We start from the raw sequence: 24,603 nt of genomic DNA, 5'->3' as shown, positions 1-24,603 counted from the left end.
AAATCGGAGCGGTACGATTTATTACTCGGAAAAAAAAGTATTGCGATATCACTGTCGTCAGCGTTGTTTGGTCATCGTTGACGCCGACAGCGTCGATTTACGACAGTCCCTGTTAATATGCACCCAAGAGAACGATTCTCTATCGTGGATGACTGCTTTTAACTGCTTCATAACGACAGCGACGCCAGTCATTAACGCCGTCTTGCTGAATCCATTATGATCTTTACGCTTTTTACCAATCTTACGACAAGACGCGTGATCTCAGATGATATTTTCTGTCATCGTGCCATTTCTGACTGCATTATATCCATTCACCAATCAGCAAAAATGTATCTGTCCCTTATTTTTCACATTATTTGAGCACAAATATCGTATTACTTATTTTTATTTTGATCATAATGATTAAAGTCTTAAATATCAAACAAATAGTTATGCTATACAATTTTAAGAACTTATTAAAATGGAAATTTAATAATTTCAAATTGTTTGCCGAAAAGAAATGAATTTTTAACAGTCATCTTTTTAATTAGATTTTTCGTATTTAAACATTTCGAAACGTTCGCAGATGTGTATACGAAAGGATATGAAACTAAAAACTTACAATGCTGAGAGTATGCATGATGCATGCCTGCGTGGTGTTCTCGACGTGGATCAATTCGTCGCAGTCCTCCTGATCCAACCCGTTAACGTCAGATCGAATCTTGATCGGCGATAGAGCCGCTTCGTTGTCCGTTGACTTGCCACTGTCCGGGGACGGTATTAACTCGTGTCCATCAAGTTCCTCCTCCTCCGCGCGCTCTTCGCAATCCGTAGCCTTGATTTCCTGTCATAGATTCCATAGATCAATACTGGTACGCGAGATTACCGCAGACGGGAAACCGATTAACGAACGTATTCGTTGACTCGGACAGCTGTGCGACGCGAAAAGGATCTGCATTGGTATCATTTATCCTCGCGCTGACAGAGACCGCGTGCTCGCGACAGGGAATGGTAATAAATAAATTAGGCGCAAATTTTAGACGAGAAATTTTTACTTTTAATATTTAGAAACTTTGTGGTCATCCGCTCCATTATTCTGCACGAAAACATGTCAGAGTAAATCCCAGGAACGAGAATGGTCTGTGTAATATTTAACATCAAAAGTACAATTTTCGGTTTTGCTATCTGTCGATGGGAAAACTGTTAAGGGGAAATGGTGAGCGAGTGGCGGGAAAATGCCATCACCCGAGGGGGCACGGAAAAATATTACTTCGTCATATGTTTCTCTGTCGATACGTCAACCCCAGAGTTAGCCTCGATGGAATCGACGTGTTTCGCGTCGGTCACTGGGGTTGCTTTTGCCGAGTGCAAACGCACCCCTTACTCCGCCGCTTCCGTACAACTTCGTGGAAATCGCGCACGTCAAGCGTCGTCGGCGAGACTGTCTGCGTCGTCGTTCACGGATATATCTCGTGTCTCAGACGACGCGGAGCGTCGCGATGCTTCTTTGTTGCTTCCTCGAATCTCTCCGCGACGAAGCGCCGATAAATGTGACGGAAGGCTGCGTGGCATTTCGCAGAAAGAGGAAAGAGAGAGATGCAGCGAGGAAAAGAGAGAAGGAGAGAGAGATATATAATCAAAGAAAAAGTGTTAAGACAGCAAAATTGCTTTTAACAATTCAGTTTCGGTACTTTTGCTCATTAGACCCGCTTGAATTTACGTTAATCTAGAATAAATTAGATCATGATAAAGAAAATAATTTCCAGATTTTTTCTAAAACTTAATACGCTGTCCACTTTTCAACCTAAATAAATAAATAAATAATATAATAAAGTAAAATATACTAAAAGCTTTGTTACTGTATTCAAGACATTAACTTATAAAAACTATATTCGTTTTGTAAAATAATATAAAAAGGATATAAATAATTTGAAGCATGGGACACACACGCGACAGATACATTAAGGATAACATCAATACTGGTCAGTAAATAATTTAACCATTGGTTGGTAATGAAACGCGAATTAATTAATAAAAGTGAGAGAATGTTACTTATTTAAATAATTGGCCCTCGCGTCACGGCTAGATAATTACGTATCTAGAAGGGACTCAAATTTCGGTTAATTTTACATTTTAATTATTCGAAAAATACTCGCGGTATAAAACAATTTTGAAAATTCGTTAATTAATTGACAAATAGATTAAATAAAATCTGCGAAGAAAAATTTTTCGAGCAGATATTGTAATACTTCGGTTTACATATAGTATTACATTGATAAGTAAATGTAATTTACACATTGACGAATAATACGAATATCCATTTAATAAACGAAAAATAATTTGCAGCAAAATGTAAGTAACAGTTTTTACCGTTATAGTTGCCATCAGAAATATTAGACAAAAGTTTAACTATAAGCAACAAAAATAAATTGAACGGTCAATAATTCAGGAACAAATTTTTCTTTTTACTTTTTGAATCACTTTGAAGATAAGTTCCAAATGCCTCTTTTAGTTGTTCGTTCCACCTTCCGCCGATCTCGAGGTGGAAGTTATTAATTCTTCAGTTCGGGTTGCGCGATTTTGTAAAATATTGCTGCGTGACGTCGGCGTAAATAATAAATCTTAGATAGAAGGGAATAAGAGCGAGGTGAGAGAGCTAACCTGGAAATCCTGAGGGGAAGGCGATGACTCCTTCGGTTGGTCAAGGCTAGGACTCCGCGACGGGCTCGGCGCCCTTGTACCTAGCTCGTAAATGTTGATCATGTGAGCTGCCTGAGCATGAACCATCAATTCCCAAGCACTTGGAAAAGATAACTTGCAGAGGACGCAGAGCAATGCCGTCGTCGAGTCTCCTGTTCGTGTATACGTTGGAACGTTAATGAATAAATTAAAAGCACGGTTGGTATCACACAGTGAGCCAGAAAGAGGTCAAAATAAGACAAAACTCGGGAGAAATAAGTAATTCCCTCGCAATTCCACGTGTCAGATAAATATTAGATTTCTCAGCGGATTTTTAGACCATTTTTGGGCTACATATAATGCATGATAGTTGCTGCTGTCAATTTCTAAATCTTGAGATTGTTTTTTATTATACTCAAATACACATAAAGCTTTCCCTCATCAATATTAGACGAGGAAACTGTTGGGTTATAAAGTTACATACGATTAATGTTTGATGAATTTTGTCTTATTTTGATTTGTTTTTAGTTCATCGTGTAAAAGCATGATTCGAGCCGCCATAAGGGAGGGTGGAGTTTCTACAGCGTAACGCACCTGAATCTTTTTTTATAATACAAGTAAAGAATTTAAATTTGTCTGATTTACAATAATAAAACACAACATAACATGATTAATTAATTTATCCTAACGGAACACGAGGATGTTTATTTTGTTTAACCGATCAATTCGCCGTAAAAAAAGTCACTCGATTAAATTAAAACTCGATAAATAAGTCTATTTTTTTTTAACAAGATGCAAGTGATTTGATTTATGTCGCAGCGACGTTGTAAAAAATTGTTATTAAACAATCGACGAAGATAATCGTCGATTTAAGATCGATAGATAAAGTGGATGGATAATTATACTAATTTTGGATCTTCCGGTGGGATTCGGAGCGCGTTTACGTACCGGAAGGAGGCGCCTCGAAGTTTATTTCGAGTACATACTTGGGGCGGCTCCGTTGAAGGTGTGACATTTACATGTGAACCGCAGCTTGCAGTAGTTCCGCTTGTGCTCCAACAGCTCCCCGAGTTCCGTGAACATCTCCCTGCAGTTGCCGCAGATCAGTATATCTGGATTGCCTACGACATACCTTCAATTAAACCCAACCTTGCTCGACGTGGCATTTTGTTATACGGGAAAATATAAGTTATGGTCTTCAGAAAATACTCATTACGTTTCCTACTAATAGCAACACCAATTAATCAAAATTAATTTAAACAAACGCGTAATTAAAAAATATATATATACATATATCACTATTTTATATTAAAAAATAAATATATCAAGCTATTAATTTCATCGATCTGTTTTCTGAAAAATATATTGCTAAATCGAAATGTTAGTTTTAAATGTGAAGAAGAAAAAACGACTACTAACAATAAGTACATCGCGCATAATGAAAACGCTTTCTGTTTTAGAAAAACTTACTGTTTTGAATGAAGCACTTACTGTACACTTTAAGTTGATTCAAGTCGGGTATTGTGCCGATGTTTGCCGTTGATTGTTGTTTCTGTAGCTTCGGATGCTGCGCTCGTGTCGGTGGCATCAAACGCGGCCGCTTCAACGGTGGTGCCAAACGCGGTGGAAATGCGGTCGACGCATAGTAACTGCGAGCATAAGGATATTTCGCAAAATATAGTAATGTACATATTATGTCAGATTGTTATACACGCCGTATGTGAAACCTCTGGATGTCATTTAAGCTTATTACTCATGCGATCTTCCTTAACGTCATTCTCGCGCGAAATGGTACTTTGTATTTTAATATCATATTAACATTATAATATCTATTTTAATTTTTTTTACTTTGATATTTGTTAATTAAATAAGGCTAAATAAAACTAAATATGTTGATAACTTTGCAAACGAACAATCGTATAAGTCATTTCGCAAACGAGAACTTTTCCTTGAATACATTTAGAAGTGCGGTAGAATAAATGTGCGACATTAAATGTTTTATTTTAGAATCGCGAAATTCCGCAACGAAACTTCTTTTAAGGACTTCCCTTTGTCGCGATACAAAAAACCCCGCAATGGCATTATATGTCATTTTTACTTTGAAAAAATTTGCATGTTTCTTGCATTTGGTTATCTTACTTAATATAAGTTAAATTCAGATTTGTGATTAACATACTTTTAATGTTTCGATTATCGTTAACATTGTCAAGTTTCATAAAATTTTGTTGGAATTGGAAGCGTCGGCTTTAAGAAAAGTGAAGCGATTGTTGCTTTAAAGCTTAAAAACGGCAGCGCGCGGTAAAATAAATTAGGTTTGAATAATTCAAGATGTATCCGGTAATGTAGTTCCTGCAAATTAAGATCAAATTATCTCGGGATTTTTCCTTCGGGGAAAGCTTTGCAAGTTAATGCATATCGTATAATGACGAGGAAGATCGATATTTCACACAAAAACATGTAGCGGCATAATTGAAACTGTTTTCGAACAAATTTTATAAAAGAACATATCTCTTCCAAAAAACATTATAGTATTTCTATTACTGCACTAATAGTAACTGCATGTGCACATACTTAAAGTCAAGATTATCGAATATTATATTTTTATTCCGTCATGCAAATTGTGACATATCAAGATTCATAATATGTGGATTTCGCGAGCGAATTTTGTTTTATGATATTGTTTCATAATAAAAATATACGCGATTTCACGATGTGAAAACTACTGCTTGCCATAAATACCGGAGATGCGAGCTAGCAAGCAGCTTCCTTTTTATTGCACAACAAACGTACTTTTGTTTGATTCGCGATATCCGAAATATTTCACGCTTTAAAAAATTCCTAAAAACGAAATTCGTGAAAACCACTAGAATGTTAACACCTTTTTCGGAAGTGAGCGAATTAGATTTTCATGAAACGGAAGTTTTTTAGGGTAGTTTAATTTTTTATGCCCGCGAGAATTCGCGGATTCACAAGTCTATCATATAAATTTTATTAATTATATTTTCTTTTTAATTTTTTAAATATTTTTTTTTCCCCGTTCTGAATCAATCATTTTTTTATATATATGTACATTTGACCGCCAAACTCTCAATATCAAACTCATCACTCACTCAATTTTGCGCATGCGAGTCACACAATTGCAGCGTTACTTGCGAGATATTTTCAACTTTTAGACTTGTATTAAATATAATAGAAAACTGTATAAACTCGGCGGATCATAAATAAATAAAAAAGGTAAACAGATTAATTCTCTATTAAATAAGTGAAAAAGAATTTTTTCTGATATCTTTTTACAAGATTTTTATTATTTTATTATTTTTATTATTTTATTATTTTTATTATTTTATTATTTTTATTATTAGTCTTCCGATTTGTTTGCAGTGTGTATTAAGAGGTGCGGCACCGTCTCGACATCAAATACTGATGAATATTGTAATGAATAGGTGTCGAAAGTTGCCCACGCTACGGCGCATTTACTAAAATTGAATATACACTATTACATATGCACGGCAATTCCGTCATGTTGCAACAATACGCAGAAAAGTAATCAATATCTAGTCCTCTATTGTTATTGTTGTATCGGCTTCGAAGCCGATCTCAACGCCTCACGCGCAAACGACGGTAAAGTCTGTATTCCGACAATAAAAGTAACATGTTACTGACATATGCCAATGTTCTCTCATGTCGTTGCCCTCGAGTGCTGCCTATTCTCGTTTGTTGGAAAATTTTAACGCTTAATGTTCGGACAAAAATCAAACAAACGTTGGAAACTTCTCGATTCATTTTTTAAATTGAAAATATTATCGGAAGAAATCTAATATTTTGGTGATACATTGTGTTGCAATTACGACTCTTAAATTGCTCGTATTATTGCATATATTTTTTGGGGCAATATGTATTATTTGCTGCAAACAGTGTTTTATTTGTTTCAATTTTATATTATGTTATTTTATACGCGTCTGATTCTAGATTTTATACTCTCCTCTGCATTTGATTCATACATTTTTCAGATTTTAATGATGAAACAGAGAGAGAATTGGGATTTGTTTTATATTTTATATAATTCTTTTACATTCTTCATCTCGAGGAATACGATAACTGAAAGACGTTATAGACCACTCTCAGCGAGAAAAACGGGGGTGTTATTTAAAGATTAGAGCGACGAAGGATACAGGAGTGTGCGTGAATTCGTGCTTTTCTGGCGTTGTTAAAAGTTCCTTTAAGACGAGTTTCGCTCTGTTTCACTTTCGAAGTCGCAAATAATAGCCGAGGGTCGCGACAGGCGGAAGGGGATGATCGGAAAAAAGTACGAAAAGATTGAGAGGGCATCATCTTCGACGTTGTTCACTGTTCAATGTTTCGACTGTTTTAATTCTACTCGAAGTACCATCCAATTATCAGCCAAGGCAGCTTTTGTCTCTTCCAGTGGTCACTCGAGTTTTATAAAAACTCTCTTCATTTCTGTAGATTGCTCTTAGATGTTAAGAAAACATTTGAACGGAGAGAATCGACTATCATAAGTATAATTTGCATGAAATTGATAAATTTAATAAGAAAAAATTCCAATTTTATCGCTTTCGGTGTCATTTAACGTATGCTAACTTAAATTGAATCTTTTATTTCAATTTGTCTTTCATGATCTACAGAGAATTTTAAAAGCTTTAAATATTTTCCTCGCAGCCTTTCAAATCGGATAAATGTCGAATCGATAATATTGTAGGCGAATGAATCTGGGTCATTCGCGGATGTGAAAGTCTCGTTGCATTAATATTACGATGATTATCTATCCGTTATCTATAAGTAAGGCTTCTAATTGTCGTAATGGACGTAAGTAGGTTAGTGTTGAACATGCCGGATCGATTTTGTATAAGTAACTTACTCTAACTCACCATCGCAAATCTTCTAATAGAATGACGTGCCATAATTTGATTTCCATTGCCTTCATTCAAATTGTAATGTCTTTCCCGTCAATTTAAAATTCAAACGGTTTCACGAAATATGTTCGGAAAAGATAGCAGAAAGATGTAAAAGCATTCCATCTTTTTGTGTACCTAATAAATTTCGTAGTATTTTCTTTAATCGAGCGCGTTCGCGAATCTGAGATGGAACGATGTGAAAAGCGATGCCGATGCCAGTCATCCGCGTCGTCGCGTCTCCACTTTATGCGCTGCTCTCGGATATGCATGTATTCAGATTAGACAACGCGGAGGGAGAATTTGTCGGATTCAGCCCGTGGGCAGTGGTCAGGGGTTGGCTCGCTCACTCTAGCACACACTGGATTTCATTAAAATTCATTCGGCGCGGCAAGCTGTCACACGCGCCGCGGATGTACAGACGGACGAGCAAGCTAATAGGCTTACCGTGTTACTACAAAAGGCGCCGAGCCCCATCTCTCACCCGAGTGGATTGTGCACTGACCATAAATTAAATATAAATAATGTATACGATGTAAACTGAATTAGATGGTGCGTGGCGCGATCATAAATGTGTAGGTACACTCGCGCGTCTGCTGAAAATATAAATGGCCGTAAAAACAAATAATACCGTCGGAAACTTATTGAATTAGTGTCACTTAAGAAAATGGAGGAAATGAAATGTCGTGACCAGCTTGATGATTTGATATCTGTAAAATATGTGGTATAACAATCCCGCACGAAACATTATCGCCAAGCTGCTTACATATTTCTTGTTTTTAGTTACCTCAACGCTGATAAATCGTACTTTTTTTATCAGAAACCAAGTCAAGACATCAATACTCTCGGCGGACAAAACCAGTCGGTCATATTTTACTATTGCAAGTATCACGATTTGCGCTCATCCTCTTAAAACCATAAATAATATTTCTGTCGGTGGCCAGGTCGGCGTTTTCCCGCAATTATTGCGTCTCTCATAACCGACGTCATAATTCTATACCGTAACGAGGCCATTCGTAACCCTCCAATTCCTCCCCTCGCCCGTCTTCCACTTTTCCACTTCATCCGGACATTTTTTTACGCGCATGCGACTTTTTACAAGTGACAGCAACTAATGGCAGCATTGCAACAAACGTGTGACATGATGCATAAGCGATAAATAAATGTAACGGAATGATAACGACAACGGGATGTGTAATCATTGAAAAAAAGATGATAAGAGTTATTTTATTCGTTGCTTGATTATATTACGAGCTATATCGCATTTGAATAATTTTCTGGCTAATTTATGGACAAATCGAGATATTTGTGTTTTAACAATCAATAATTTTATTCGAATAATAATATAGTTAAATGCGTGTGCGTTTTGTGATCAGTCTTAACATACATTTGCCGTCAAATTGCATTTCATTTAAAAGAATGAACGTTCCAATCTAAATTTAAACTCGTGAGGAATCCACAAAACGAGAAATTCCAGAATGGCGGAGAACGGTGACGTTTGAAGGCGAGCCTAAGGTCGAAGGTTGGCCAATAAATCGGTGGATTTTCATCAAGGGCTAACCTTCGGACGGACGTCGGCCAACGAGCACTGTGATTGGCAGCTCTGACAATTATTTGTTTTCCACAAATCACACGATGGCGGCGACGCCGTTCTTCCACCTTTCCATTTCTTTACCTTCGTCTTTACTTTTTTTTTTCTTCAAATTTTCTCATGATTTTCATCTCGCAGATTCTCGGCTTGTCACTTCTCCTCTTCTTTTTACAAACAACCCTTATTAATAGAAAAAGTTTCTGTTGCACAATCATGATTTTAACATACATTTCTTAATTAACGTAATTACGGACTGATTTGTAGTTTAATTTGAGTATTAATTTGTTTTGAACTGTGGAGAAAAAATATTAAATTTATAATAGGTATGTACGGAGATAAAAATATATTATTATTTTTTTTTATATTTATAAACAAGAAAAATCGATATACAGTGAAATAATTAAATGTTTTTTGTACATTATTTCAATATAAAATATTCTAGGTGCTCTCCATTTTAAATTAGTTTCAGTTTTGTGAAAATTTAAAAGGGTTAATTAGAATTAAATAGTGCATGGAGTATAAGATTTAAAAAAAATAATACATGAATAATCTATTCTCTTACAATGTTATTGCTTGTGGCATTCTGTGAAACGAGGCTCGTTTTATAATTCAATTAATTTGCACGTGAGGTGTAAAAAGATTATTAATATAGATTACCAAATTAATAAAGATGATTTAAAGAATGCGTGTAATTTCAATACGTTTCTGTACGCATGGAAGCGGTGTTATTACGATATCGATATTGCATTATATCCTCTTCTTTCGGCCGTTCACCACATTTCGTCGTGCGAATATTAATGCCGCAATTAATTTCGCTTAAATCGCGGTGGAATATTTCGGATTTTTCGTGCAAGCCAAATTATGCACGCTGACCAACAATGGCGTATTGGCATTGACCTCTCTCTTCCTCTCTCTCTTCCTCTCTTTTTATACGGGCGCCATTAATTCGGCACGATGTTTCGATTAAATTGCAGTCTAAGCGCGAAGAACTGAAAAGCGTTTTGTGCGTTTGACGCGCCGCCAATTACGCGAGACGTCAAAATAATGAAGGTGGATCGCGTTTTCCACGATTGCCAGCTGCCAATTATAGCTTTTCGCGGTCGCGTTTGTCACCCTTTTCCGCGCCGATATTAATAAATCATCATTGTTGAAATTGTTGTTGCATTGTCGTGCGATAACCGAGGCCAACACGGATTTTGACGTTGAAATTTTCACTAAATTACCGATTGTACGCGTGATGCATACATGTGATACAGTTACATAATAAAATTATTGAATATTGAATTTACAAGAATATAAATTAAATTAAATTAATTAATAAATATAAATAAAGTAAATTTTAATTTTCGTAGAATCCCATGTCATTTGGTAGGTTTAGAACTTTACAACGATACATTGGAATCTTATATTTTAAAGAAAGAAATGGTTCAGAATGTTAAAAAATGTATATTTTATTCAATTTTAGGCACCGGAATTTTATAGCATAAAATTTGGTATTTATGCGTAAGGTGTATAGAATATTCAGTATTATTTTTCATTTAAATAGAAATAAACAGTACAAAAATGTTGAATATGAATCCAACCTTTGGTCGAATGTGGGATGTTTCCAAATATAATGGACGTTATATTTGCGCGATTGATCGTATGAGCGGACAAAAGGGTGAGGGAAAAGTTTAGAAAGCGTGATGCGGCCGTTTCCTTTCACGAGGAAAACTTTCAGCGTTTAAATTCAGCTGCGGTTCCTAGGAACGATTAAAAACATCGATCGTAAATTATCTTCATAGCTATTAACACTCAAAGTGCTATTTCGCAGGCAATAAACCGTTAAATTTAGAATTATTAAGAGTTTGTAATAGCAATTTATACTAGTTGAGTTCATCGCAAATACTACATACAACATTTTAATATCAAAAAATCTAATTTTTCGAGAGAAAGTTTAAAAAAATTTGAAACAATAAAAAAATAGAAAATATTTGAAGATTTTAAAATTAACATAACTTATATTTTTTCTATATTTATATACATTGTGTAATTTATTGTGTGACGTTTTTAATTGATTGTTTGGACTTTAGTTCAAGTACTCTTTAATGACATTAAACAGAGAAGCATTTACGCGGACACAAAAAAATTTTTAATTCTTATTTTTCAATGCCTAAAACTCCAATTTTCAAAGTACAACATATTCATATACATTCATATATATTTTTTAAAAGTATTTACAATAAAGTTATTTTGCAATGTACAATACTAATTACAAAACTTCGTTTTTATCATTAATTGATAAATAATATATTAAAAATTACGCCGAATGGTGCGAATAAAGATCAAAGTGCATTTGAGTTTCATTGCGTATAGCAACAGATACGTATTTACATAAATCGGCATAGCTTGCAAAAACAAATTAAATATAGAAGCGCATCGCTGGTTTTTAGCTTTTGCAGGCTCAAACATCGAATGCATTTTACATTTTTCAAAGGGATGATGCCATGTAACATCATCGCTGTAACTTGATTGGTCGTAGCGTCGATTTCAAAGTTGATAATTGACTCGCTCGCGAAAGCTCGGCCAACGAACATGGCATTTATTCGGGTTCTATGTTCTTTCAGTTTCAACTTACACTTATGATACAGCGAATCGATGTGTTGACGATACGATAATAATGAGCTAGATAACAAACATTAAACAAATTAAACATATGTATTAGGACATATAGAACAAGTGAACAATTCGTAAAAGAACATAATAGAAAATAAAAATAATTATTTTTCATTATTTTATTCTTTTATTTATTTTATTAAATTATTTATTTATGAAAATAGATTATTTTTTATATTATTAAGATTATTCTTTATATCGACATTTATGGCGAGTCAAACATGGAAGCCATGTAATTATAACAAGCGAGTTTTTAATTATTTTATAATAATCACATGCACATCTCTGTTCGACGTAAGATTAATTTCAGGTGGCAATGACGCTTAATTTGACGCGGATAGGACATGTATTAAGCGATGCACGATCCGTGCACTTAATGCACATCGATGGGGATCGAGCGTTTAGGCCGACGCGACGCCGACGTCCCGACACCGAGGGTCAAGGGACATATCGATGGCGTGCGATTAAGCCCTCGAAGTCGCGAAGGTGTCTTGAGAGACGCTCGTCCCTAATTAATTTCCCTCACCGGATGTACAGGGCATCCGGATCAAATGTCAAATTAAATACGACGTGACATGATTCGGTTTAAGATAAATAATTGGGATGAATAAGCAAAAAGATCACTTGTAATGAGCACTGAATTATGAAGGAGTCCTGTCGTATATGATACGTGATAAATTAGTGAAAAAAAAGCAAGAAAATGGTTGTTGTGACAATGGTACCAATCTTGGTGGTAATATCAAGTTTGCTATTGTATTGTTTACACATTGTGTATTACTGTTTACCATCTGTATAATAATGCACGTACATTGTTGCATTATAGATAACTTGATGCTAACCGTGGTGCCGTTATGTCATAAAGTGCAATTCGATTTCGTGATTTGGAAAAAACATGAGCAATTTTTGCTTGTAACAGCTTAATATGTAACTTTTCCATTAAAACCCTTCATAAAAAATTAAAATGTTTGACTAAAAATTTTAAAAATGACGCATCTACTATTTTACGATGAAAGAATTCTGTTTTTTTTCTAAAAAAAGATAAAGAAGCTAATTCACATGCACTTGGAAGGAATTTAGGGACTTAAGTTTTTTTATTTTCACTGCAACTAGTGAAAACTGTTTAATATTTAATATTCTATAAAAGCATATAACTATTTAGCAATTTTTATTTCAAGAAACTATTGGAAATTTAACTATGAAGCAATTACGTGTACTTCTCACTTGTAATCGGTTTAACGAAACTGTTGCAAGACATAAATAACCGTGTCTGCATCTTATCGCTGAAATCGATCACAAGTTCAAGTTATACGCGCAATTATTGTTCAGTGCAAAACCGCGCAGGATATAACGACGTTCCTGTTCTTCGCGCATCTACCGGGTGACAACTAATTCCCAGCGAACCCGGTTAAGCCTTTCTCGTTGGTTCCCCCGCGTAATTAGAAGGGACAAACTCCGAGGTACGCGAGGTTGTCTTCCGCTAATTTGCATTGGTTTAACAGCCGGTTTCAGACTGCTTGGCGTCGCGTTACGTGGCCATCCTCTAATTTGGAAGGGCGACAATGAGAATCACAACACCTTAGCCCTCTCTTTTTCGTGAACGATTGTTTTTCGCGCGACGCGACTTATTATTCGATCATTTTTACCTTCCGTAATCTTGTCATAATTTTCCTTCACTTGTGCACAAATATTTTTTTAACAATATTTTATTTATAATATAAGAAATCTAGTATGGAAATAGTATTATCCTACAAGAAAGGTGAAAAAAATATAGCTATAGAAAATATCTAAAAATTTCTGGGAGCAAAGAAAAGAATGATTCCAGCAATGGAAAATAAAAGTTTAAGCTAATTCACTAATTACAAGAATTAGAATGAGAAATTTTTGTTTGCTTAGTCATATTGCACACGATGTATAGACGTGCATGTGATCAACGCGTAAATTGTTATTATCGTGACATTATTGTTGTTTGTTAATAAAGGCAATTACACGATACCTGTGCTTCTATTGTGATTACATACGACTAATAATATCAGAGGGAAAGCTAGTACTTGGCTAATAGTGTGGTGATATTATACATCTCAATACTTCCCGTTTCGATATCAATGATCGTTACCATTGATGATGCTACTCAATACGTTATTGTTTCATATGTTATAGTTCGGATATTATGTGATATTGTTTCCAAATTCAAAAGCTCAAGCGAGCTAGAAGTCACTAAAAAATATTTTGCACTGTGTGTTATTATTGAATATATCCATTGTTACGGAAAATTCTATATTAATTCCAAAATTTTACTTAAATCTTTTGTCACCGCTATCATTAAAATTACAAAACGATATATTTTTACTCAACGATCAAATCGTATTAATCAAGATAGTGCTAATAATCGAAGAGATGCAAGCTGTAGTACTTTTCCTCGTTTGCCATCTCCGGATTTAGGACCGACGTCTTCCTCTTCTTCCTGATTGGATGTTCTCCCTACCATACAAACTTCATACTCAGTTCCTGCAAACTTTATATTGCAATAACGAAACGCCACTGGTAAAGCCAAAAATAAAATTGACAATTTATGGGAGTTGTACGGTGAAACGAGCCTGCATACATTCATGATGAGCAATATTTCTTAGAAGAATTGCCGATTTAAAAAAGCATATTTCTCTTAAAATAACATGTTATTGTGAAATGAGAAATGTGACATGATAAAAAAGACTAATATAACAGATATAGGTAAAGTAACAATTAACAAACAACACATAAAGTGTAATATTAATTTACATTTAAGAACGAGATTTACGTACAGTGCAATCGCGTATGATTACATCTTATAATTTAATCTAATTGTAATTTAATTTTTTATGGTGGCGAAGAGAAAGTATAATTTGTAAGGATCTAATCAGGAGGATAGCTTACTTAGAAAAGCAGCATTTTGCTCATGAATGTTATGTGGTTGCTTGGTGATTTCAATTTAGATCTCCGGTTTAATTTATCCGACGCCGCACACTTAAGAAGCTTTTTATATAGCAGCAACGTATATTTAATCTCATTTTCCGCGATACATCACAGCTTATCTTCACACACATGGCTTGATATTTTACAGTGATGAATCTAATAAAATTTTCAAATATCTGCAGTGCTCTTTATAGTCAATATTTGTCTGGCAGTACTTTCATTATCTTCTTATCAATGCCAATTTTATTAATAAATTAAATTTCTTATATTGTTTGTGTGTGCCGTTATTTTTCTTGATTTATATACCTTAACAAATTTGTTATTTCAAATTATTTTTGTTAATTTTTCAAATAATTTTTTTTTTTTAAATTAAGACTAATTAATAAAATCATATCTTGCTTATCTGCAGACGCGCGCGCTCGCATGTAGGAATATAAATAATTACTAATATATATTCTACCGCAACGAAATTAATCTCATTTGTGCGCAATGAGTCGCAAATTGTTATTCTCAGTCGATAATCCATAATTATTCATTACGCTCATGCAACTGTAAATAGTTGTTATTAATTTAGCCCAGCGGCTGCTTTTTGTGCATATTCGACCGAAATGACACTTCGCATTTGTTCAAATTATTGGTCAATTCGCGGAAGTATGCCTCGGTAATAATAATTACTTGTTACAAACAAAATATTATGCCGAAACAAAAAAAATACTATGAGATAATATCTTCAAACAAAGAATATTGTGGTTTTTAATAATTAACGATGTAGAAGAATGTAAGTAATTAATATCAAAGAAGAGATATATAGCAGTTAGGCAAACTAATTTGTCAAAAAAGAAATGATATTCACATCGAGCATAATGAGCACTCTGTGCAGAGTTTCATGGAAAGCATATTTAAACATGGATTAAATTTGCCTAATTAAAAATTTGTCTAATTAAAAATATATAGGTAAACTTGTAAAAGGCGTGCTTTCCCGTTTAACATTATTCATTGTAAAAATGACATGAAAAGTTGCAGAGTGTGAATCATAAAGTATTACAATGTAAAAATCACTGAAAAAATATATTTATAAAAAAAGGATTTTAGAAAAAGATGCTACATTTTGATAATAATGATTGGCATAGGATTGGCGTAAAGTTCGCGATTCTTATTAGTGTACGTCGCTAAAAAATTTATAAAAATTTATTTATAGAAAACTCAACCTAGAAACTCGACTATAATTGACATATGGCACAGAGTTCACAATTTTTAAAAACGTATGTGCAGAGATGGAGATTAAAAACCGATAATAATTTATTCATAGAAAACTCGTGATCGGATGATCGCGCGAGCTTTGATTCTATTAATTCATTGCATGCGACGTTGCTCTGACGATAGGTCTCGAGAGACAGGCGTCTCTAATTAACCCGACACCCACTATAGACACAGGTATTATAGCTGCATTGTATCCACGTGTTAATCGAATTGTCCCATGCGTGCGAGTGCGTCACTTGCGAATCTCGCGATAAATTCGAGATTTCGAATTATGAATTCTCTTCTCATTCGCGCCGATCCTCCTGTATTATTACAATCCTGTGCTTTATGTTTCGAATTTCTCTTTGAAATGGAGCTTGGTTCCTGTTGGTTAATGGTATGACTAAACAAACGAGTAATTTACTAAAAGGACGATCAAGGAGCTCACGTACTAAAAGTGTCACAACAAAACTGACACTAATACGCGCGCTGTCGAATCTTCTGATGCAAAGCTGCAGTATTGTCGCGTCTGTTTTACTTAAAGCCTCTGTTGAATATTAAAAAACGAAATTAACATTAAACACGAAGAGAGTGTCGCGAACGTCAACGCGCGGCATCGCAACACCTTCGTTTTCGTTTTAATTGTGACTATTCAGAAGCGCTCCGTGACCAGCGTGGAGAGCACGCGGTGCGTTGCGTTGCGTCGCGCCGCGTCGCGTCGCGTAGCGTAGCGTAGCGTCGCGCCGAGCGGAGCGCGTTCCCGCAATAAAAGCTCCGCGCCGTTCCGCGTCTGAAGCGCGCGCGATTAAAAAGTGCAAAATATGAATGCACCATGGCGCATTTCGTCGTACGGAACGGTCTTTTTTTCACAACGGTCGCCACCGTGCCGACGGTCCGAGGTAGCGTCGCACCGCCGTGTCGCGTCTCGTCTCGTTGTTTCTTTCCCCTTATTTTGTTCGAACGCGTTTACATTCGCGCGACGCGCACAACAGCCGGCTTTAAATATGCAACTCGCGCGACGCCCCGGCGTAGCTTCCGCCGCGAGAGACGCGCACGTATGTCCGCAACGTCGACGACGTTATTGTTGATTCGCGAATTAGATGCAAGCACATGTTAAAATTGAAGAGATTAGAGACAGAGATACATAAATGTGTTTTGAACGTGAGAGAAATATCATTTGTGATAAAAGATGTCAAATTTGCAAAGTTAAGCAACGGACAATAAAAAGACCAGAAAAGCGAATCTTGCTTTTCCGTCAAATTAAATTTTAATATATATTTGTAGCTAATTTCGCCTGCGTGTTGTTCTCGCAAAGCAATAAATTAAGCAGCAACCAAAAAGGTTAAACTCGAAATAGCATTTGAATATAAATCTACGTCACAGCTAATAAAAAGTAACGTAAAATAATGTCAGAAATAGTAATAATAAGAATGTTACAATATTATACTTATTAAAAACATTAATAAATGTCTTTAAGAAATCTTCTTAGAAAAAAATGTTAAAATTGTTAATATAAATTATAGCAGAGACCCGGTAAACGTTCTATATTTCTTGTCTATTAAATTGACAATTACGATTGCAAATCACGGTACCTATGTTTTCAATCAATCGACGCGTGGCGTTGAATTACCATAAATTAATATTACGCGTTATACCTGTGATTGAAGTAAAATTCGAGATATTCACCTGTCATAGTAGTAGTCCCTGAAACATAGAATAAAAACAATTCATATTAGATACATAATTAATAGAAACATGTTATTATTATTATTCAATATAATACATCGCTTTTTTCTAATTGCATATATTTAGAGTTCACTAAAACCACAATTACGATCCATGTTATCCAACGAAGCAATAAACTATGTTTGAAGAAGTGGATTTTGCCTAAAACGAATGTATACAGGGTGTGGTCTAATTTTACACATTGTCGAACGTTTTGTATCGCCGCGCAAGTGACAATTTAATTAATATACCATAATATTGTTTAATAACAATCACGCGATACAAAAGGCGAAACGCAGGCGTGAAAAATGTTCACAAATTCACATCGACCGAAATATTCGAATGTTATTCCGCAGTCTGTATCGCGGCAATTGAACACAAATGCCGAATCGATTGACGATTACCAGAGCGTGTAATTCGAACTACAGCGTTCTCCAAAAGAGAACTAAATAATATTTTCTATCTGTTATATAAAGAGATTTCAGTTTTTTGCGATTGAACTTATTATATTATCTGTTAAATTTTCTGTTTACGACATGAAAAAATGAATAAAAGAGCGTCCAATACAACCTTTGTATTTTCACATCGTTAAAGTAAAATCCTACTTTAAAAGAGGCGTGTTATTTACTTTTGAGGCCCCTTTTCCGCGTTAATTGGTCGATTTGCGTTGCGCGTTATTACGTGTCATCGAGCGATTGTTATCGCTACGTTCACGTGAACGGTTTTGTTTATTACTTGTTCATTACTAATCGGTTGTCATCAAGACAATTGCGTTTGACATTACTTTGACAGCTTGTGTTTTTGTTACTATATAAAAAGCAGAAGTGTTTAACAAAAAAAGTAGAAATTTAAATTATTAGATAAGCGCGAGAAAAAATCGCGCGCGCACAGCGCATTACATTATGTAATAGTCATTTTTTAGAACTTGTTGTATCTGCTCATATCCAGCGTATTTATGTTCATAATATATCTATATTGCTGTTGGCTGTTGGTAAATTCAATCCTTTGTAAATTCGACTCTTTTATTAAAAAAATGTAGTCTTTTTATAAAACATCACAGTTTTGCAAATCGTTGAAATATATAAGGCTAGAAATTGTTGGCCACTTTGTAATATTTCTGTCATTTTCCAGTCTCATTACAGAAAGCATATCGCTTTATATAAAAAAAAGCTGGTAAAGTGTTCAACGTTTTTGTAACAATCGATTTTACATACGCCACAGGCGTCATAAATTGTATTTCAACAATCGTATGAATATATTCGTTCAGCCTCTTGCGAGGTTTCCAACAAAGGTTCCAAAGATTTTCAGACACGAAGCCAGCAGAGAGCCGACAAAACGAATCTCCTGGTAATCGAATCGCGTCGAACTTTAATCGAATTCGTCCTGCGAGGAGCGTTTCGGTCAATAAATGCTCCATTAGCTGCAGTTTAAACGTGCGATTTCTCGCGGCAAAAAGAACGTAACTGCGAGCCTTCCACTGCGAAACACTGATAAAATGGTTGCGTTTTAACGGGAAATTGCCAATTACTTTGATCGTAACGTTAATATGGCGGTATGCAGATTTACCACTTTTTGTAATGCAAGAATCTTTCGAGCTCAAAAATTCTGACATTAATGGATTTTGCGATTACGTTTAAAAAACAAAGTTTAACAACATAATTAATTTAGCTATCGGTAATTCTAACAAATTTCCTAGCTTGAAAAATTAAGTTTGTAGCCAACTTTGTTGCAAAAAGGACGGGGAAAAAGAAGTATCAAAATAAATTGTTTAATAATTAATTTCTTTGTTGATGGTGAGATATTTAAGAAATCAAAATAATAAGCATTGTGTTAAAATAGTCAGCTTCATTATTAATTTACTCAATAATATGTTATTTAAATTTAAATGCTAATTTTGATAATTTTAGATGATAAAAAAAGATATAAACTATACATATATAATTTAAAATGCGACACTCTATATGCAGTGATCTCATTTGCTGCGTTTTGTTATGGTTTCTTATTTTATCCGCCGTGTTTCGCCGATCCAGCTCTAAGTCTGCCTTTAACTACCCAAATATATTACAAAGTAATCCTTCTGTCTGATAGCGCGATGCTAAACAGCGGAAAAGCTTCCAAAAAAAAGCGAGTGAAAAGTAAAGACACTTTAGATAACAAACGCTATTGCCTTCTTCACTTTGCCTTTGAATTTGTCGATGAATACTGAAAGCTGGACAATGTAAAATTTTACGTCAATTAATTGTAGACTGTTTGATGAATCCTTAATTTTATCTTTTTATTTTTTTATTTATGTTAGTAAAAGGCAACCATATATCGATCAATGAATATTTCTTTATCACTGATTCTTATATTTTAAGACAATCTACATATATATATGACAAATCATTTTTGTTTAGTTAAACTGTTATGTCACGCAAACGACTTTTTTTGAATTTTTATTTATGCAAGAAATACAGAAAGCTTAACTTGCATGCGGTTTTTTTATTTCTTTTCATTTTTCGATTCACTCTCATATAATTCAATAAAAAAGAGAAAAAAGGCGAGAAACGTGGAAAAATAATTATGGCCTTTTACCGTTTCACTAGAACCACGATTGTGAAATGCGTGGACGGCGTTCGTCACCGAACGTTTTCACAGCGCGTCACGACGCGTCACATCGGAAAAATAGTTGGCGGAATGGCCGAAAATCGATCACGCACGAAAATCGAAAAGCGGAGACACGTCCGAAACACGCGTGCTGCAGAATAAAAAGGACACCGTCCTAAACGGCCGCGTGTATCGAAAAATGGCGCCGCAATTAGGATGTCGGGCGTCGACCCTTTGTTATTTAAAATGTCCATAGTTTGACATTCTGCTTTTTTTTATTTATTCAGTCATTCGTTGTCGACTGGCGACTTTTCGCCGATCACGTACCGACGTACCGTCTCTTGTTTCGTTTTTATGAAACCGTTTACTCTTTGACGAATTTTTCAGATATTACATGCCAGCGACAATTGTACAAATGTGTTTAAACATACGTGCGAGTTAATGGAAAATCAGGAATCACGAACAATGCAAAATGCAAGCAAAAGTATAACGGGAGAAAAATTAGCTTGAATAAATTTTAGTAATAGGAAAACCAATAAAAAATCTAAGTGCAACTGTGGTTCGCAATTATAATAGTTGCCGTAATGTAATAGTGCGTAAATATCGTCGAAGAAAAAGGACCGAAAAAATGATTCTATTTTATTTTGATATTCGTTTCAATGGCACGCTTTCATTTTATTTCATTATTTGTTAATTCGCAGTCCATTATCTCATGTTAGAAGTACATTTTAAAATAAACACTGCTTTTTACGAAATTAATTTATTAATATCCACACGTCCCACACATTATTTTACTTGAGTAATTTATTCTGGCTTCACGCTGCTACTTTCTTTTTAATATTAATTTATTGGTATTCGTTTCCCAGTATATCTCATTTAATTAAACAGCGCATTTCAAAGTTATACCGTTACTATCTTTTAAACATTAATTTGTTAACAGCCATACAGGTGCAAACTCCGCACTCAGAGACAGCTATTGTTATTATCATTATTATGATTATTAATGCAATGTGCTTTCCTAACAATTACCAGTGGCGCGCGTCTGCAAATTGAGTTGATTACACAAATTATTTATAACATGTGATCCATACGTCTCATCGAAAAGAGAGGACTGAGGGCAAAGGAAATGCATGCCGATAAAGCACGCAGTGTTTTTGCGAATAAACGTTAAACCATTAGCACGCTTTTATGGTAGCCATTTGCGCGCGCGGACTATATCTTTCTCCTTCTGTTTCTCTCTCGCTCACTAATTTCTCCCGCCGAAATTATCACCGTTATTCACACTATTTGTGTTATTTAACAACAGAAAGCGCATTACGGGGAAACTGAATACTCCCATAGATGATGAACGCATAGAAAGCATACTCGCATATTTTTATATACGAATTTATTTTAAATAAATATTTTCTTTGCAAATGCCGCATGCTGTGTATGTTGGCATTCCAGCAGAATTCCTGATAATAGAATTAATTCCAAGTTAATCCCGAAATCGGATTAATACACAAAATTAAATTTCTTTAATCCCGGAAAAAGGAAACGATCGAGTAATATGAAGTAACAGAAGTATTCTCGAGTCAATGTAAACATAATTTTAACAATTCCGCGAGTAATTTTCTTAAATGTTTTAAAAAGTGAGTTGGATCGCACAATTACATCAAACTTTTCAATTGTATTTCTCTTTACAATGCATAGACTTTTAATTGCTATACATTTTTTAAACTTATTACATTTTTCTCACGCAAGACACTATAGTGTGAAAGGACCTTATGAACGGAAACCTTAAGCACCTGCAATTAATTACACGAATTGCGCAAATTGTTTACATTTCGCGCGTCGCAAGAAGAGAAAAGGTGGGAAAACGATTTACCTGACTATCGATTCCTTGATTCCCGACGATGCAATTCCCGCTGAAGCATTTGAGGCTGACACCTTTCGATTCTCCATGATACGATTGACTCGTTATCGTAGCGTTATTGGCGAGCGAACAAAAGAGCGTCGATGAAAGGCGCCGCGACGCCGGCCGCGAAGAACAATAGCAGAAGTCGGAGAGAAAGCCAAAGGGAAAAAGGTCGGAAAAACTCAATGAGAGTAAACGAAATCGAGATCGTGCGCGTCAAGCTTTTTTTGTTCCGATGAACGAAAGGAATCGATAAAATTAGAAAATTTTGTGCGTATATTAAACCTGTAAATGTTATATAGTTTTAAAAGCTAAAGATCTAAAAACCTAAAAATTTATAGTTGAGCACAGAAGTTTTAAAGTTTGTGAATCTAAAACTAATTAATTTAAACATTTCTCGTGTAATAAATCTACATTTCAAGTTCTTAAAAATGCTTCTATCTGTTTAGGTTCTTCAGAAAGCAAATAAAAAAATTCTAAGTGATTTCATATATTATTAATTCTGGATAATTCTAATTCAGGTAATAGGACAAATTAATGCTACAATTCGATTGCGTTAAGGCGATATAACTCGTGGAAAGCCGAATGAGTATCGCTTAAGAGAGATCGCAATTACCGCAGCTTAATTAACTTCCGGCGCAACATTAGCGAATCTTGAGGGCGATTAATCGATATTCAATTTCGCGTGACGTGCATCGTCTGGCCATGACATCGTGATCCCCGATCCATTGATAGAATGATATTGTAAGGATGATAATGACAACAGTAATGATAACAGTGGCGATATATAAAAAGTTTTTTAAATTGTTTCCTCAATTAATATAGTAATTTATGAAAAACGGAAATAATAACATGCAAATAAAATCTTATAATTGTAATAAAATGTTATGATTCAGTTAGTCTTTATAATTATGAGTATAGATATATTATTATATATCTATGATATATTAATAATTATATTATTATAGATATATTATACAAAGAGTATAAAATACACAAAAAGTGACAATATTCAAATTTATACCATAGTATATCATAGTATTATATAAGCTCCTTATTTCCCAAGTGGTGTAAGTCCAATTTTTAAACTGTTGGGAAATTAATGTTTTGCGTTTGGGCTTATAGAAAATTCAAGATAAATGGGAATAACTCCTCCAACTTTGTGTTACTCCCAGTGGCTTATTTATGAAGTTGGACCTACACCACTTGTTTACTGGATGTAGACAGCCCTTCAGAATACATTTCTGGTCAAAAATTTGAGATTTTGAACTTGAACGCCACTCGGGAAATAAAGAGCTATGATATTATCATGGTATTACTTTCCATATTTGAGTTTTATTAAAATTTAATTTTTTTAAATAAATTTTGTCGACAAATTATATTCTGCTATCATTTAACTGGTTTAATTCCACATGTGAGCATTTGATTACTTTTATATGATTTTTGAAGTTAATATTATAATTGCGCATTCTCTCGTGATCCGCACATTCTTCTGAGGATGGCATTGTCTCGTTATCGTAACATTATCGGAGGACCGGCAAAAGAGCAGTCGAGAAAAATCTTGGCAAAGGACGACAGGCATAAAAGAGATCAAAGAGACGCAGAACCGGAAATGAAATCCAAACTGATCGTACCGTCGCTTCCTAATTGAATTTTTTAGTTATTCCGGATATTTTAGTTCCTTATTCAATATGCATCTGTGTTCAATATTCATAATTGAGTTATTCTAAAAATTAGGTCACCAATGAGAAATGCGATGTGTTATAAAGTGATATCATTATTGTAGAATTGGCGCGTTGCTGTTTCAATTTTAAATTCTTTCGAAATACTCGAATACGCTTTACTTATCACCTGCCTCTTTGCCGATTGCGAAATTCCGCGTGTTTTTGCAGTCCACCAAATTACGTCCCGCCGAACACTGAGCTCATTCCGGAGGTGTGACTCGGTCCGAGAGAGGAAGGAATTCTTTTCAGGGTCCCCTTCAAGAATTTCAATAAAAGCTCCAGCGCCGGTCCGTTGACCGGCACTACATTTTGATATTACCCTTGCGATAACTATACTACGTATCCAATGACACAGGATAATATTTGATTCGGTTAACTCTTCAAAATTGAAAGATATCTAATTTGAATTTGGATAAAGAAAGTAAATAAAGAAATCGTATTTCAAATTGAATTGAATTGAATTGATAAATTAAATCAAATTATAATACTTCAATGATTCTCTTCAAGAATTATATTAATCAATGAAGCTGAAAAGCGAAATTACCATAATGCCATACCAAAAATGAATATTTAAAGAACGCGATTATACTTATACTGTATTATCGCATTACACGAAATAAACATAACTCGTATTTTTGTTTATACGATAGCAATGATGGATGACGG

The 24,603-nt window shown here is 34.7% G+C and overlaps 1 protein-coding gene and 1 long non-coding RNA gene across 2 annotated transcripts in view; one reads left to right on the top strand and one right to left on the bottom strand.

Annotated features, from left to right (window-relative positions):
- Nucleotides 1–24,603, top strand: part of LOC137000821 (uncharacterized) — a 199,913-nt gene that overhangs the window by 93,115 nt on the left and 82,195 nt on the right. The gene's annotated exons all lie outside the window — the stretch shown is intronic.
- LOC105677038 (uncharacterized) overlaps nt 1–24,603 on the bottom strand; it is a 72,862-nt gene that overhangs the window by 2,388 nt on the left and 45,871 nt on the right. The window contains exons 4-8 of the mRNA XM_012375347.2: nt 17,692–17,709; nt 4,150–4,307; nt 3,645–3,779; nt 2,641–2,831; nt 602–823 (exon numbers count right to left, since the gene is read on the bottom strand). Of these exons, the coding sequence (XP_012230770.2) occupies nt 602–823; nt 2,641–2,831; nt 3,645–3,779; nt 4,150–4,307; nt 17,692–17,709 (724 nt within the window). The remainder of the gene's footprint in view (nt 1–601; nt 824–2,640; nt 2,832–3,644; nt 3,780–4,149; nt 4,308–17,691; nt 17,710–24,603) is intronic.

This window comes from Linepithema humile, chromosome 6, assembly GCF_040581485.1.
Source record: "Linepithema humile isolate Giens D197 chromosome 6, Lhum_UNIL_v1.0, whole genome shotgun sequence".
NCBI lineage: Eukaryota > Metazoa > Arthropoda > Insecta > Hymenoptera > Formicidae > Linepithema > Linepithema humile.
Note: the sequence above shows the minus strand (reverse complement) of the source record. Positions and strands in the feature narration are given on the sequence as shown.